Source organism: Polypterus senegalus, chromosome 17, assembly GCF_016835505.1.
Source record: "Polypterus senegalus isolate Bchr_013 chromosome 17, ASM1683550v1, whole genome shotgun sequence".
Classification (NCBI taxonomy): domain Eukaryota; kingdom Metazoa; phylum Chordata; class Cladistia; order Polypteriformes; family Polypteridae; genus Polypterus; species Polypterus senegalus.
The window spans coordinates 93819857-93837768 of record NC_053170.1 but is presented as its reverse complement, the minus strand read 5'-3'; the positions used below and the strand labels follow the sequence as shown (position 1 = coordinate 93837768).

General features: G+C 39.5%; 1 protein-coding gene across 1 annotated transcript in view; it reads right to left on the bottom strand.

Annotated features, from left to right (window-relative positions):
* Window positions 1-17545, bottom strand: part of engase (endo-beta-N-acetylglucosaminidase) — a 59906-nt gene extending 42361 nt beyond the window's left edge. The window contains exons 1-4 of the mRNA XM_039740826.1: window positions 17373-17545; window positions 10833-10903; window positions 6062-6263; window positions 2148-2296 (exon numbers count right to left, since the gene is read on the bottom strand). Coding sequence (XP_039596760.1) covers window positions 2148-2296; window positions 6062-6263; window positions 10833-10903; window positions 17373-17494 — 544 coding nt within the window. The 5' untranslated portion in view covers window positions 17495-17545. The remainder of the gene's footprint in view (window positions 1-2147; window positions 2297-6061; window positions 6264-10832; window positions 10904-17372) is intronic.
* Window positions 17546-17912: the final 367 nt, after the last annotated feature.

The following is a 17912-nucleotide window of genomic DNA, read 5'->3' as shown; positions in this document are numbered from 1 at the left end:
ATTTAATCTTTTTTGATGCTTCATTATTTATGACATACGACATCATACTGGGCTCTCTGCACTTATCTTTCCAAATTGAAGGGGGAAATAATGCAGAGATGTAATAAATTAGCGATTTTTGATGGAAATTGTGTTGATTGCACATTTGACTGAACTGTGTCTCACCCACTTTAATGTAATATGTAATAATAGTAAAACTAATAAAATAAATATAAACATAAGACTTCATACAGGTAAAAATTGAAGGTTAAGTTTGACGCAGTTTGCACACTCTTCAACTATGCCAGAGAAACTGAAAAACAGATTACAAGTTCAGATTTTTTATTAAGAAGACACAAAATATAAGTATACTTCATTTTTAAAGACCAGAAAACTTAATTGTGTTGATCTTTATAGCTTATCAGAAAAGAGCTATCTGTTCTATATGTATTCAACACAAATCATTGCACTAAAATAACGTAATATTTAAGAAAAAAAAGATAAAAAAAGATTAAATATAATCATTTTAGTTATCAAAATATTCAGAACAGGTAGAACACCTGTCAGATTTCAGCAAATAATGACAACACAGACTTGAGGTGTAAACAGCAAATAACCAGAAAAAATCCCAAAAAATTAAAAATACATATATTTTATATATTGCAAAAAAACAAAGATGGGAAAACTATTTAAAATAAGCGTCAACTCAAAAAAAAAAAATAGTAAAAATAGAAGGTTCTCTATAAAATCAGTAATTTTTTAGTAAAAAGTCATATAATCAATTTATTTAGTTAGTACATCATTTACATATATTGAGTGCATAGCTTCATTTTCTGTGTAAAATTAACTTTTATTTCAGTATAATGGCACATTTCAACTTTTAAACAAACTTTGTTATTGTTTACATGCTGTATAAAAGATTAGCTCTTGGGACAAACTGTTTTACAGCTGCCAGTCCTTTTCATGCAGAAAAAGAACTATTTGTTCTATTTCCATCAAAGATGAATAATATATGTGTGGAAATTAAATTCAAAATATTATGTAAAGGCACAAGGAAAATTTCCCAGATAGCTTCCCCTTTGGCTTTTGAATCGGTCATTTTCGCTTGTTAATCTTCTACACATCACCCTGTCTTCCAGGTGCCTCCAAGAAATCTGACTGGTCAGTTTGGCTTTAGTTGCTCAGTGGTAGGGATAACACCACAATATTTTAACATTTTGAAGTTTAATTCATGATTGTGGTCCTTTAAATGTTTCCACAAAAAAGACCAAAAAAAACTTTAAATCAGCACAGTGGTGTCTCTTTATGAATATTATATTAAACCATATGCAAGTCTTACAATGCTTTAAGAAAAGGAGAATGTTTAACATATAATTGGAGCACATTAGGCAAATCTTGGCTATACGGAAATATCCTCTCACAATATTTCAGTTCCTTGATAGCATGTTAGGGCTATTTACGTTATTTACTGGGCAATGTGACTTCAATATGACTTTGGGTTCAAAGACTTTGCCTTGATCCATAAATCCATATAACAGCCCACACGGATTTTAAAGCACGACTCCCTATACCTATTTAATAATCCTAAACTAGGGCATGCCTTCTCAAGCATATTAGGAACAGTGCTTCAAACCAACATGAAATTCCTACTAGAACGTCCCTATACACAAAATCAAAATAAAAAAAAATCTAACATTAAAACAGAAGAATACAAATGGCCCAGAGTGAAATCTTATCAATCACAGCACTCTTCAACAAAAAAGCTACAAGCCAAGATCAGCCACAGGTCTGAAGTAACATAGTTGGTATGAAAGTAGCTTCAAAAATAATGCATTTATAATTTACAACATTTCCAGAGCATCCCCTTATCCAGCTAGAAATCCATAGCAGTGGGTCATTGTTTAGGTGAACAGTACATCTATTTTTTGAACCACTACAAATTCAGATCTTTTAACACAATTCTGCTCAACCATCAACCCATGACAAAAATGTGAACTATGATTTCATTGTTCCACCAAGCCATTCAATCCAGCGCAAATTTGTCATACAGTGCCACTCAATATCAAACCTCATGTTTCAGAGATTAAATTAAATGCACACTCTGACTTTTTTGCATTGGTAGAAAAAATTTGGTTTATGGTTATACACAGTAAAAAAGTTTTGCTCACCCAAAATAGAAACACCATGTCTGTGTGCTGCATTTGTCCAACAGACAGGTGGAACAGTTACCATATGATGACTGAAGTAAACAAATATGTCAATGTACTGCCAATGGTAGAAGGTGTATACAGTCTCTGCCTCTGCACCCTGGATAAACCTAACAAAAAACAATGCATTAAAAAGAACTGAACAGCAATAAAACAAGAAAGGAAAAATTTCAAAGCAATGCCTATACATGTAAAAAGAAACCAAGCAATCGTATTTATATGTATAAATATGACATGTGAAAGAATAAAATGAAGCACAGAAATGTACAGTATTAGATTAGTTGGTTAAAATACCTATCCGACTAAATAAAAAGCAATACAACAATTCTAAATCTTTCTTCCTTAACATTTGACATTTTCTCATTTATAAGTGCCAAGCTAGTGAATACTGCTTTTTCCAAGTCTACTTGGAAGGGGTAAAAAACAATAACTTCCCGGAGAACTAGCAATGGCTCTGCAGCAACTGATGGCTTCATTGAATTCTACATTAAGTGAATAACTGATAGATTCAACTTTTGACACTGCACGCCCAACCTACCGGGAAAGGGGTCTCTCTTTGAACTGCCTTTCCCGAGGTTTCTTCCATTTTTCCCTACAAGGTTTTTATTGGGAGTTTTTCCTTGTCTTCTCAGAGAGTCAAGGCTGGGGGGCTGTCAAAAGGCAGGGCCTGTTAAAGCCCATTGCGGCACTTCCTGTGTGATTTTGGGCTATACAAAAATAAACTGTATTGTATTGTATTCACACGGAGGAAAATTATTCTCCGAGATTAACAAATGGGCTTAATCATCAAGTCCAGAACGGAGTTCCACTCAGAGGTTATGACACATACAGTGCATCCGGAAAGTATTCACAGCACATCACTTTTTCCACATTTGTTATGTTACTGCTTTAGTCCAAAATGGATTAAATTCATTTTTTTCCTCAGAATTCTACACACAACACCCCATAATGACAACGTGAAAAATATTTACTTGAGATTTTTTGCAAATTTATTAAAAATAAAAAAACTGAGAAAATCACATGCCTTTGCCATGAAGCTCCAAATTGAGCTCAGGTGCATCCTGTTTCCCCTGATCATCCTTGAGATGTTTCTGCAGCTTCATTGGAGTCCACCTGTGGTAAATTCAGTTGACTGGACATGATTTGGAAAGGCACACACCTGTCTATAGAAGGTCCCACAGTTGACAGTTCATGTCAGAGCACAAACCAAGCATGAAGTCAAAGGAATTGTCTGTAGACCTCAGAGACAGGATTGTCTCGAGGCACAAATCTGGGGAAGGTTACAGAAAAATTTCTGCTGCTTTGAAGGTCCCAATGAGCACAGTGGCCTTCATCATCCATAAGTGGAAGAAGTTCGAATCCACCAGGACTCTTCCTAGAGCTGGCCGGCAATATAAACTGAGCGATTGGGGGAGAAGGGCCTTAGTCAGGGAGGTGACCAAGAACCCAATGGTCACTCTGTCAGAGCTCCAGAGGTCCACTGTGGAGAGAGGAGAACCTTCCAGAAGGACAACCATCTCTGCAGCAATCCACCAATCAGGCCTGTATGGTAGAGTGGCCAGACGGAAGCCACTCCTTAGTAAAAGGCACATGGCAGCCCGCCTGGAGTTTGCCAAAAGGCACCTGAAGGACTCTCAGACCATAAGAAACAAAATTCTCTGGTCTGATGAGACAAAGACTGAACTCTCTGGTGTGAATGCCAGGCATCACGTTTGGAGGAAACCAGTCACCGCTAATCACCAGGCCAATACCATCCCTACAGTGAACCATGGTGGTGGTGGTGGTAGCATCATACTGTGGGGATGTTTTTTCAGCGGCAGGAACTGGGAGACTAGTCAGGATAAAGGGAAAGATGACTGCAGCAATGTACAGACATATCCTGGATGAAAACCTGCTCCAGAGCGCTTTTGAACTCAGACTGGGGCGATGTTTCATCTTTCAGCAGGACAACGACCCTAAGCACACAGCCAAGATATCAAAGGGGTGGCTTCAGGACAACTCTGTGAAGGTCCTTGAGTGGCCCAGCCAGAGCCCAGACTTGAATCCGATTGAACATCTCTGGAGAGATCTTAAAATGGCTGTGCACTGACGCTTCCCATCCAACCTGATGGAGCTTGAGAGGTGCTGCAAAGAGGAATGGGCGAAACCGGCCAAGGATAGGTGTGCCAAGCTTGTGGCGTCATATTCAACAAGACTTGAGGCTGGAATTGCTGCCAAAGGTGCATCGACAAAGTATTGAGCAAAGGCTGTGAATACTTATGTACATGGGATTTCTCAGTTTTTTTTATTTTTAATAAATTTGCAAAAAATCTCAAGTAAACTTTTCTCACGTTGTCATTATGGGGTGTTGTGTGTAGAATTCAGGGGAAAAAAATGAATTTAATCCATTTTGGAATAAGGCTGTAACATAAAATGTGGAAAAAGTGATGCGCTGCGGATACTTTCCGGATGCACTGTAAATGCAACCTTGTAAGAAGAAACATTTCGATACATATCCAGTCTTGTAGCATAAAAGTGACTACTGTCCTCATACAATATTTTATATACTGATATGAAAAAATATTATGATGAACAAAAGGATAACTAATAGCTTAATATACAGTCGTGGCCAAATATTTTAAGAATGACACAAGTATTGGTTTTCACAAAGTTTGCTGCTTCAGTGTTTTTAGATCTTTTTGTCAAATTCTGCCCTTTCAGTTTACCTCTGTCCAGGTGCTCAGGATAATTTGTGTCTGTTATATCACAAATTAGGTTGTTAAGTTTTTCTTTTAGTATTGAATTTAGTATTTTACTCTGGTTTATTGTCCTTTATTCTATTTAATGCTTTGTTATCTGTTTCATTGTTCTATTCAGGAAAGCATTTGTATCCAATGTTACATATACCCTGCTGTTTTTTTTTTTCCTAAGACTCTGTGAAGCGCCTTGAGCATGGGAAAGGCACTATATTAATAAAATTTATTATTAAATGTTTCTATGGTATACTGAAGTAGAATTACAAGCATTTCATAACATCCTCCGAGAGCAACTTCTCCCAACCATCCAATAACAGTTTGGTGACCAACAATGCCTAATCCAGCATGATGGAGCACCGTGCCATAAGGCAAAAAGTGACAACTAAGTGGCTCGGGGAACAAAACATTGAAGTTTGGGGTCTATGGCCAGGAAACTCCCCAGACTTTAATCCCATTGAGAACTTGTGGTCAATCCTTAAGAGGCAGATGGACAAACAAAAACCCAGAAATCCTGAGAAACTCCAAGCATTGATTCTGCAAGATGGACAGCATGCCAGGGCAAATTGCAGAGGTTTTGAAAAAAGAAAGAAGGGCCAACACTGCAAATATTGACTCTTTGCATAAACTTAATGTAGTTGTCAATAAAAGCCTTTCAAACTTATGAAATGCTTATAATTCTACTTCAGTATACCATAGAAACATCTGACAAAAACATCTAAAAACATTGAAGCAACACTTGTGTCAATCTCAAAACTTTTGACCATGACTGTATACATTTTTGATATACAAGGCACTTGGTCAAAATGCAACTAATGAAACAGTAAAACAAGGCTCATGCCAATGCTTTGCCCGTCACTTGCAAAGTTATATTTAAACCTAATTACAGATGACTTGCAACAGAATGTTAAAAACTAGCTAGAATGCAGGAGAACAAAATAACAGGACCTGATCTGACAGACAGAAAGAGAAACAGGCAATACGAAAGATTATTGATTCCAAGACTAACTACAACATTATAACAGTCTACAAGTGTACGTGATTGCTGTTAAACTATAAATAATAAAAAGCAGTAAAATAGCAGCTTCATTGCCGTTACTGAATTGCATTGAACAAAATGTACATTAAAATACAGCATCTAACCTGTCCTCCACGTAACCACCCATGAAGTCATGGCAAACTAATGTCCTTTTTTGGCTGTTGCAGAGAGGAGGCCGACGGCTGGCCAGTGGTACTGAAGCGACATTAAATTTATCAGCATCTGTGGGACTCCATGACTGTAGATCCTCCAGTGATTTTAGACTAAAGCTGATTGGCTCTGTGGTGTCTAAATCATAATACCTTCCTGGTGAACAAAATAAAGTTAAAAGAAAACAAACATATGCAGATTACAAAACTAAAAAAAAAAAATAGAAACATTTTTGTGTACAGTCTCTTTGTAAATGGAAATGTGTAAATACAATTTTCTTCACTCACCTGAAACTGGCTGGCTTTTGGAGTTAAATAACATGATCTTTATGAGAAAGATATTCATACTGACAAGTTACTGCCCTCTCCAGGTCTGATCCCCAATAGGATTTAGTTGTAGCTCTCACAACTCCCAAATTATATTAAATGGATTTAAAAATAGACAGCTCGATCATTCACATTGCCAGGCATTTTTAATATATGGCAGAACAATTAGAGGAGTGCATAGTCAAGCAGAGTTCTTTAAAGGCTGAAAACAGTTTATGGCAATGAGACAGACTAGAACAAGGATCTCAAACTCCAGTCCTGCAGGGCCTCAGTGGCTGCAGGTTTTTAATTCTAACCCTTTTCTTAATTAGTGACCAGTTTTTGCTGCTAATTAACTTCTTTTTAAATAATTTTAATTGACTTGTTTATTAGGATTTGTTCCCCAGAATTTCTTCATCGTTCCTATGAATTACTTCATTTTGTTTCCTTAAGCAGAAATTAAATGTGAAGTGAGTAAGCCAACAGGAGACCAACTAAGTCAGGGCCTCAAACTCCAACCAATTTCACTATTAAGCGCAGATTCTTGTTGTTAATTAAACCCGTTCTTTAATTCCATGGCTTGTTGCTGCTCTCATTGTGCAATAGCAGACATTTTCTCTTCTCTAAGAGCACAGTTAAAATGTTTTGGGGTCCTGAGCAGATCAACATTCCTGAGACCTCCACCCTTTTTATTTTCAGATATTGTATGATGGTCAGTTTGTTTTGGTTCATTTTGTGCCTCATTATTGTTTGGCTGCTAATTAAGGAAAAAACAATTAAGGGATCTGAAATTTCAAGAGCACGTCAATTAGAAGTTAATTAGCAGCAAAAACAGGTCACTAATTGAGAAAAGGGTTAGAATGAAAACCTGCAGCCACCGAGGCCCTCCAGGACCCGAGTCTGAGATCCCTGGACAAGAATGAAAGCATTCAGGCAAAAGAGAACCAAACCCCTCTCAAAACCAATAAATCTAATTCTGAGATTACACATCGATTTTTATTGCCCCTTCAGAACCCCATTACTTTCGAAAGTGCTTTTTGACCATGTCAATGGAAAATATTTATTTATAAGTCAGGATGTTAAAGTAGAACTTCCGGGTGATTCATTCGAGAGTAAGTCCCCACATATTCTGTAATAACTCTGGCTATGATCGAAGCAATCTTAACGAAACAACATGCAACGTGCTCCTCGGTATATGGAGCTTCGAACAAGCCGGGATGCCCCTGTCAGAGGGATGAGGGAGGTGCCGGACAGCTGTCGCGACGTTAAACCCCCGTTAGCGACATCTGGGTGCATACCACCCGTACCCCTTCACTCAGTCACTCAACTTCACATCAGGATGGTGGTGTACGGTACTGAGCAGCGCTTCTTCATGGTGCAAACCTGTTGGGTCACCAAGTTGTTTAAGTGATGTCACAATCAACTGGATGATCGTGAGTTAAAGGAAGGTTACTTCCATCAAGATGGAGCAATGGGTCACACATCGGCCAGGAGTATGGCAGAAATCGAGTCCTTCTTCGGCAACAGGTTCTTTCAAAGGGGCTTTGGCCACCACGGTCGCCGGATGTGACACCACCAGACTTCTTCCTTTGGGGTATGCTCAAAGGAAAACTCTATCGGAACAAGCCCTCGCACTGTGAAAGACTTTAAGGAAAACATCCAACATGAAATTGCGGCTAATACTTTATTGCATCAAAAGCCGAGTATATAATAAAGTAACATGTTAAATTTACAATATTTAATCAGCAGCAGCTTTACACAAACATGTCAACCTTTAAACGCGCATGTTCGTTATCTGTTAACTGAACGAAGAGCGAATGTTAAAATTACAACAAGCAGCGACAGCGCATGCGTCCGCCTCTCCTCAACAAACGCAGGTCTTTAACCCGCAATTCCTCCGTCCTGCCTGCAAGCAGGACCTCCAACTTACAGGGAAAACATGGGAAACTGGTGGCAGGATTGGCACTCCAACCACTGTAAAACTGTTCCAGTGTGGTGCTGAGGCGTCACCCACGACACTCGGGTCCCAATCCAGGTGGTCCGGCGTGTGCGACAACGCGCTTATCAGCTCATGCTCCCAAACTCACTCCGCCATTCTTGCTCTTCTTAGCTTTCAAAACATAATAAACACGTCTCTTAGCGAAAACCACTTTCAAACAAAGCAGGCAACGTTCTTAAAAAGTTAACACTTACAAGCACTGTTAAGAGATAACCGCGGAAAAGGAATTCAAATTAGCTGGAGGGCCGCCACGGCACTGAAAACATCGCACGGAACTCCGAAACTGAACTTCCCGCCTAATGAGACGTGAAGCCAGTCGCGTGGACAGCAAAAAAGCCCGCGCTCAAAGAAAGCGCACTTCATACAAACGGCCAGCAGAGGCCGCTAAAATACTTGAATACCAAAACCGGCACAGACTTGAGCAAAACTCCGCATATTTGAAAAGGCAGACATGGCGTGAGATTCGGGTGCTTACAGGCTGACTTGCTTAATTAATTTAAAGGATGAAGCAGTGACTTCGTAGGGTCAGTTTTGCATATTAATTAATTTTATATAAAGTATGTAAAGGCATATGATCTATATAGGTTTTCTTTTCATTTAAGATATATAGGCTTTTTCCAAAAGATTTCATTTTATTGTACAGTGACAATAAAAAGGTATCTTGATTTTGAAATATTTTTGTGGCAGCCAGTCACATACAGAAATGAGTGCTAACAGAATGTACCGTGCATGAGTGGACCACAACGAAATGTGTTTTATACCAGCACGTTACAAAAGCTAGCTTTCACTGACTTCCGATTCCAATTTAAGTGACGTTAAAATGACATCAACCGATGTCTGTTTGTTGTTGGCTGTGGACGGTCTGTGACGCCATTTTAGTTTAAATGACTTCAATATTTTTGAAAGGCATACATGTGGGATAAAATCTCCGTTTTCAAGTCTCGGGCTAAAACTGATTGTTTCAACCACAATGGAGAGCCGGTTTGGAAATTCGGTGATAAATTATAGCAAAGAAATTCGAAATTATTATGCTGTGAATTGCGGTGAATTGTTATTAATGTGTCACACGTGCCAGCTCTTGTTACGATAAGCACTAGCACTCCAGTTCTGAGACTATTCGATGAGCCTTTGCCCCGCCTACCATACCCCGACTGGTCACGCCCCTTCCACCCTAGATGCATAAAAGCGGGCGTCACAGAAGAAGCGCTCAAACAGCCTCTAACACCCACCAGAGATGGCCGAGAAACGGTATTTCGGTTATTTTCTAAATATATTAAATGGGGTGATCTAGCTGTTACCCCAACAAATGCTAATTGTCACTGGTCACAAGTGTAATGGAATTTTAGAGGAAACTGGCATGCTTGGAGTGATGCATAACTCCTTTCCTCTTACGTTCCTTTGTGTTTTTATTGTTAGGAGCAACCATCGGATGAGTGCAGGAAGGAATATACACGTTGAAATCAAATCAAATTGTATTTATCTTGTATAATTACACACAGCCATGCTTAGTTACAGAAGCTAAAGAAAAAACATAATGAACAATCCCCCAAACGTAAGAACTTCTGGCTTGGATGATAGATCTGCTGCTGTCCAACAGGATTGTAGGTGGGTGTAAAATTTGAAGTCTGGTCTGCCCTGATGTGCCACGGGCTTACACTTAAAGGCATCAGCATTTGAACGGAGCACCACAAGGGCCAGTCATGTTACTTTTTCTCTTCGCCTTATACACCTCAAGGTCACGTCAGGTGGAGAACTCCAAGAACTATCAGAAAAAGCAAGGAACTGCTCATTGACTTTTGGTGCCCCTACCCCCAGTCACGACTTAGGGAGTGGATGTGATGCACTGTTGCGTGTACTTGGGAAGGGGGGGTCCATATCAATGACAGACTGGACTGGTTTCGTAACAGAGGTACTGCAGAAGAAAGTGCAGAGCAGACTCATTTTTCTTAGGAGACTGGGCTCCTTTAATGTGGAAGTGACAGCCTTTACAGCCATATAAATAAAATTGTAAGCTGTCTGTGTTTGATCACTAATCACACAAAAACAGCGGAACCGATTTTTAAGAATTTTGGTATGTGACTTGCCTTTGTTCCAACTTAAAATAATCGGCTATATGTTATATCAGGAAGAGGGGTTATAATGGGAGGGAAGACGACTCAATAAACCAGTGCAGTTGCTGGGAATGTGCATGGAGAGAAGGATATCGTCATTGGCACGCACAAAGTTTCAAGTACCACTCAAAGTGTAATTTCATCTAAGACCACTGGTACAGTATTTTCTTTTCAATTAAGCTGGATAAAAATTTCATTGTGTTACCCGAGTAAAGGTTTTGTCTAAAAGTAAGTCTTTATGTCTCATCATGGATTCTGCTTAGCCATGTTGATTTTCCAGAAGACAGGTTACCCCTTTTATTGTACTCACTTGGAAGGGGTGAAGACTCATACTTGACAACTTCAGAGACGACTTCCCCGTCGTAAGCAGCAGGAGCAGAGCTAAGGAAAAGAAAAGGTCAATCTTTACCTTTCTGTGATGTAATCCTTGGGTATTACAAAGCTGTGAACAGCAGAGGGCGCCAAATGCACATCACATTTCACAAAGAATTAGAATTACAGTACAGTATATCCAAAAGGCAAATATGTTCTTTGTAAGCTTATGCATACTTTTCTATTCCAGCTCCTCATGAAAGCAGTGCTCAAAGTAGGGACAGTCACTTTAACAGCAAAGATCGAAGCCGGTTAAGTTGTGTAAATAATAATCATTGAGCTTCAGTTCATTTCAGTTACTGACCTCTTAAGATTATGAATAAATTTAGCTCATTTTCCTTCAGTGTATTGTCTTTTGTTCAGTGCCCCCCCCCCAATCTTTTCATACATGTGTAGAATTACTACTTTATGCATTTGTCTAATACATTAGAAAAGGATTTTAAAAAAAAGAAACCCTATAAGCAGTGCCGGCACGGTGGCGCAGTGGTAGCGCTGCTGCCTCTCAGTTAGGAGACCCGGGTCCTCCCTGCGTGGAGTTTGCATGTTCTCCCCGTGTCTGCGTGGGTTTCCTCCGGGCGCTCCGGTTTCCTCCCACAATCCAAAGACATGCAGGTTAGGTGGATTGGCGATTCTACAATTAGCCCTAGTGTGTGTCCTGCGGTGGGTTGGCACCCTGCCCAGGGTTGGTTCCTGCCTTGTGCCCTATGTTGGCTGGGATTGGCTCCAGCAGACCCCCCGTGACCCTGTATTCGGATTCAGCGGGTTAGAAGATGGATTAACCCTATAAGCACAGCCTCCCCAGCAGCAAATTTCACCTGTCCACTACCATAATGTTAGTATGTTCTCTCCAAGACTAAAACAGGGTGTCATGCTGAGACATTACGATAGCCAGCAACTTATCTGGATTTCCATTCCAATTACCCAGTTAAGTCTTTGGTTATCTCATGTTTCTTACATTGAGATGAGTCTTCTGGTTAGAAAGTCTCAGATCACCTTCAGTCACGTCAATTAGTGTGTCATTAGACACGTCAAATATAATGTGGAAATATGGGGAGGACTGTGAACTGCTAGGACACCAAAGAGTCGAGCTGTGCACCAAACAAAATTCTTTAGGAACCTGGAAGAGTGGGATGCAGGACTTCACTGACAAGGTCTCTCGAATTTGCAGTTACATCTAAAGAGGAAAAATATACACTGTGCAGTAATTAACAAGAAGGTATCACCTTTAACATGTTTTTGACTCCCTTTTTAATTATAGTTTATGCATCAATTTTCTTACCGTGCTCATCTCACCATCTCATTAAATGCCACCAATTTTTAACCAAAGGAGGAAGTCACCAGGAGCACATTCAATGTGTTGGAATTTGCTAAATATTTCAATAAACTAACAATTTGATTTTGTTGGCTGAATAAAAGGGGGGGAAAAAAAGTTACTGAAGGCAGTTTGGCAGAGAGAGCTGGGACTTGTTGATTAAAACTTCCAGTACCATAGGAGGTCTGCGGGTGGCAGCGTTACACAAAGAATACACCAAAACGAACAAAGTCATTCCAATCCCTCCCTCCCTCCTCAAACACAGTTCATTTCCAGGAGGTGGGAATTTTGGGGGGCAGATTTGCAGGGCTGTGATGAAAACAGGACACTTCACCAAGCAAACTCACTCATCATATTCACCTAGATTGTTCAAAACAACAAGTCAAGCCTTGAAGGCCCTCAAGCGTTTTTTCCATGAGTCGAGGGTAGGGCTACGCGGTGTACCAGTATTGACAAAAGTATCGTAAAACCCTTGATTTAAAAAAAATAAATAATGATAAGGTACCAGCATTTCAACATTTTCGATACCGAAAGTAATCGCCAGTTTTCAAAGACCTTGTCCTCAGCTCCTTGTTCTTCCATGCTCCGCTGTGCAGGATACCCCACGTGGGGAAAACACTTGTGGCTCTTCAATGCACTGAAAATAACAAGAAGGACCCAAAACTCCCAAGGTGCTCTTTTGATGCGCAGTGCAACAAGGCAAGGAAGAGCGCGATTGTGCAGCACACCAGGAAGGCCGAAGTGAGGCAGGGAGGAGAAACTGTATGTTTTACTTTGGTACTGGTGCCAGTGTCCGAATGCTAGTATCAATAATGAAGCCAAAAATGTTGCCAGCAGCCCAACACTACTCTGTGATTCTTTGCATGAAGAAAAACTTTAAAATTTGTGCAATATCTGTGCTTAAGTTTCCAACTAACTCCCCATGTTCTTGTTACATAATGTAATCTATAACAACAACTGGGACCCAATGGACTCCTTTCTTTCATAACTGTAAACACTTCGACCCTGTCCCTTTACATACATTGCAAAGCTTCAACTCCTCTAATCTTTCCTCATCACTGACCCCCTGCAGCCCTGGAATCAGCCTAGTTGCTCTTCTCTGGACTTTCTCTAGCGCTGCTATGTCTTTTTTGGTATCCCGGAGTCCAAAACTGTACACGGGACTCCAATGAGGCCTCATCAGTACTTTATAAAGCTTCAGTACAACCCCCTCTTGACTCATTGTCCGCACATCCAGGGCGCTATATAACCAGACATTCCGTTACCTTCTTGTTCAGTTCTCGACACTGACTGGAGGTTGAAAGTGGCAAGTCTACTAGGACTGCTAGGTCCTTCTGATACGATGCACATTCAGGTTCCAGACCTCCAAAGAGGTCTCCCATCTTGAAGCAATACAAAACAGTTCTGATAAATACAACTTTTAAAACAAAGAAAAAACTAAAGTCACAGTATTCTCAGAAATCTACAGGGTTTTACTACATTCATTTCATTTCCCCCAAACTGAAACAAACTAGAAAAGTACAGCTTTAATTTAGACTCTAAAACGTTTCTTTAATTCATTTTGGACTTAAGTGGTGAGGCAAACAACTTTGAAATAATAATAAAAAAATTAAAAAAAAAAAAAAAAAACACCCATTAAGTGTCTCCCAGTAACCAACAGAGGAAATATTAAAAAAAAAAAAAAGTTAAATAAAGGAATTTGTCAATTTGATTTTAAAAGAAGTATAATTAGAAAAAAACAGGCCATTTCAGAAAGTATCTGCACAACTCTTGTAGTGACTGCGTTCAAACCTTCTGCATCGCTTTCACTGGCTCAGTCTCCAGTCCTCTGGGTCAAATGTTTCAATGTCCAGAAGAGCCGCCAGCACTGATAAACACACCCAAATCAACGGCTCTCACATAGTGCGTCTGGATTCTTCTCCGTGCCACCACAAGCGGATAGATTTGCACGCACAGCAACTGGCATCTTGTAGTTTCCATCTGTCTGGCTAAATTGCTTGATTAGTTTTGAACGAGACAGATTTGGATTAGTCGCAAAATTTACATGAGAAAAAAAAAAAGAGCAAAAATCAGGACAAAGTCTCATTTACAGTAGCTGCTGAGGGAATGTAGCCTTGAAGACTCCTGCTTTTTTGTAAATGTCAAAAAAACAGCATCCAAAAACGTTAAACGAGAAAATGCTTCATATCGGAAGGGTTAAAACGGGGTCCTATTGCAAGTGCTTTTTGTCACCACCGGGGGTAACGAATTCGGCACTGCACTCTTAAAAGTAATGGCACTTAACGGTTCTTCACTGCGTTGTGTGGTCTTTCATAGGACCATTGCTTGACCAAGCACAATTTCATTTTGGGACAGGTTCCCTGGATGTGAAGGTGGTTGTTATTAGAAAAACTTCCTAATATGTTGAAAAAAAACCTGAAATCATTAATACATGCAAACCTATCAAGACACCAACAGATCAAGAAATCCTGGATGTACAGTAGCTGTGTGTTATTGTATGCAGCAAGAGTCCTTTTACAATCAGGGACCCTGCGGCGTTTCACAAATCTGATGCCAACAAGTTATGATTATTTACTGCATGGAGCTTGTTAAGGATACAATTAAAAGGTTCTTTATGCAAATAGAAGAACATACACAGGCTTGGACCTCAATAGAAGTAAAATCCTGCAGTACTTCTTTGTATTCCCTGCTCTGCGCTCCAATAAACACACGTTATCGGCAATATACAAGTAACCCAATTGTGCTCCACTCACTTAGAATCTGGAACCAATGTAGAAAGCATTTTAAGACGGAGAAGCTTCTATCTGTGGCACCTCTGCAAGAGAACCATCTGTTTCAACCTTCACAAACATATGCAGTTTTTAATATCTGGAAAAAATTTGGAATTAACTTGCTTAGAGATCTTTATATAGACAACGTCTTTGCTTCCTATGAACAATTACATTCCAAATTTAACATTCCAGCTACACATTTCTTTCACTATCTTCAAATCAGGAACTTTGTTAAACAGAACCTTCCAGATTTTCCTCATCTTGCACCCTCATCTATGCTGGAAAAAATATTGCTCAATCTCAAGGACTTAGACTCCATCTCTACAATATATAAAATCATTTTACAATCCCTCCCTTTCAAAGATCCAAGAGGACACTGGGAAAAAGATCTCTCAATTAATATATCAGAAGACGAGTGGAAAGTAGCAATGCAGAGAATTCACTCGAGCCATATCATAAAGCATACAATTATACAACTTAAAATTATTTATCGAGCACATCTGTCTCGACTAAAACTCTCCAAAATGTATCCAGGACAGGATCCAACCTGTGAACGCTGCAAATTAGCTCCAGCGTCACTGGGTCACATGTTCTGGGCCTGCACCAAATTAACATTATTCTGGACAAAAATTTTTAATTACCTCTCAGACAGCCTTAGACTCACAATCCCTCCTAACCCATTAACAGCGGTGTTTGGGGTTCTTCCAGAGGGGCTTAAAGTGGAGAAGGACAAACAAATTGTGATTGCATTCACTACACTGTTGGCACGCAGACTTATTCTGATAAACTGGAAGAATCCAAACTCTCCTCTTTTAAGTCAGTGGGAAACTGATGTGTTATATTATTTGAAATTGGAAAAAATCAAATACTCAGTTAGAGGATCTGTGCAGACGTTTTTCAAGACATGGCAGGATCTAATCAGTAATATTTTAAAATAAGTTCATGAAGATTTATTAATTTAGGTATGTTTAAAAGCTGTAAAATTTTTATGCCGTTTGGCTTGCTCTCTCTCTCAAGGGTGGGGATCGATCTGTTCTTAACTCTATTTTTCTTTTTGTAAAAATTTGATTGCTTTGTATGAAGTGTAATAAAATAAATAAAATAAAAAAAAAAGGTTCTTTATGGAACTTTCATGTGGAAGGGTCTTTTGGGAAACAAAAACGGTTCCCCTATAGCTATTAACCTTAGGGACCCTTTCACTACTGTATTTTTAATTTAAGGGTAATGGGATGGGGGAAATGATATACAACTATTAGGATTAGAGAGAAATAGAAAGGGAAAATCTCTTTAACCTTTGGGCGCAGACAGTATCATGTTAGCCTCTGGGACTCTTTCACTATATTTAAGTTAAGCCATACGGGAACCGTTTCTGGTTCCCAAAAGACAAATCAATTTGAAGGTTCTGTAAAGAATATTTATGTATATTTATTTAGATCTGTAGCTGCCTCCATACAGTAAATAACCGTGAAGAGATGGCAACAGATTTAAGAAATACCAATCAGTCAGGACTTCAAGAGGATTCACTTCAGGTTTTCTTTGTCCGTTAAGTGTCCTCCTCGCTAGCCTACCAGACATTAGAGATTTTGGGGTTTTGTTTTTCTGTAAATATTAGTTTGTTTTTCCAAAGCTCAAAGAATCAACTTGCCATTACGATCCTTTATGAAGAAGTGGCTCTGTGAGCAACTACCCAATCCAGTAAAGTGCCATTAAAGAACCATCCATCCATCTTCCAACCCGTTGAATCCGAACACAGGGTCACGGGGGTCTGCTGGAGCCAATCCCAGCCATCACAAAGAACCATTGTATTTTAAAAGTGTGCAACACGGAGAGAGCCAGGGTCATAAAAACGACAGACGCATTCGAAATCGGGAAAATCAACTTAAGCACGTTTGAAAACACTGTGTGCTGCTGAAGGAGACCACAGATCTTTGGAGTGTAAAACATGCTAAAACTTTAGAGGCCATTGCCACATTTTCAGATTAAACAAAAAAGCTGCCACTCCAAAGCCCTCCAGTAAATTCTGTATCCCTGCATTTCAAAACTCATAAACTTTGCTACAGTTCACACAGACCGCATATTCAAACCCGTAGAATAAAAGCAGCAAGAAAAAAAAAATACACACCTGAACAAGGTGCCTGCCTGGGTACAACTAGAAAGCATCCAGAGCTTTAATACAATTTAACACATTTGTCTTTATTAACACTAAACCAAATTCACCTTCTGCCACTACAACGTAAATTACTTAAATGTTTTATATGCCGGCGTCGAAACAACCCGCGAAAACAACAACAGTACGTTTATAAATAAAATTAACTCGTAGTAAAAATAAATGGAAGCATACGAAGTTCAAATGTTGTCCCGACTGCTTTGACCACTTGCCACCTCAGGGACTTACTCGTCAGTGTGCATCTTCTTCGGTCTCGGAGCTTCTCGCTCATCTGCGGCTTCGTCAGTCCTTTTATCCTCCGTAATTTTGGCAACAGCCTTCCCTTTGCGAATTCTCTTTCCAGGCTCCATACTTCACTTAACTTCCACCACTAACACTTTGGACGAATAAACGGACGCGTCTGACTCTGTCACATGATACTGAAGAGCCAATCATGTTGGACACAAGTCCTGCTACGACGGCAAGTAGTTAGGACCAATAAGGTGACTTCAGTCGGGTCAAATTTACCTCCACGGCAGTGTCGTTCATTTCGTTCTTAATCAGTCTATTCTGTGTCATCCTTGTTTATTTTTATGACGCGTTTAGTTTGAGGACTGCTGAACTGCGCTGCTTTTATTGTTTTTTTTTTTTAATTCTACGTCTTTTTTATTTTGCTACTTCCATCATCATCGTAAAAGAAAGGCTGGGAACCGTACAATACACACACGCGCGCACCTAAACCAGTGTTGCTAGATGGACCGAATTTGATTAGATTGCGCAGGTACCGGT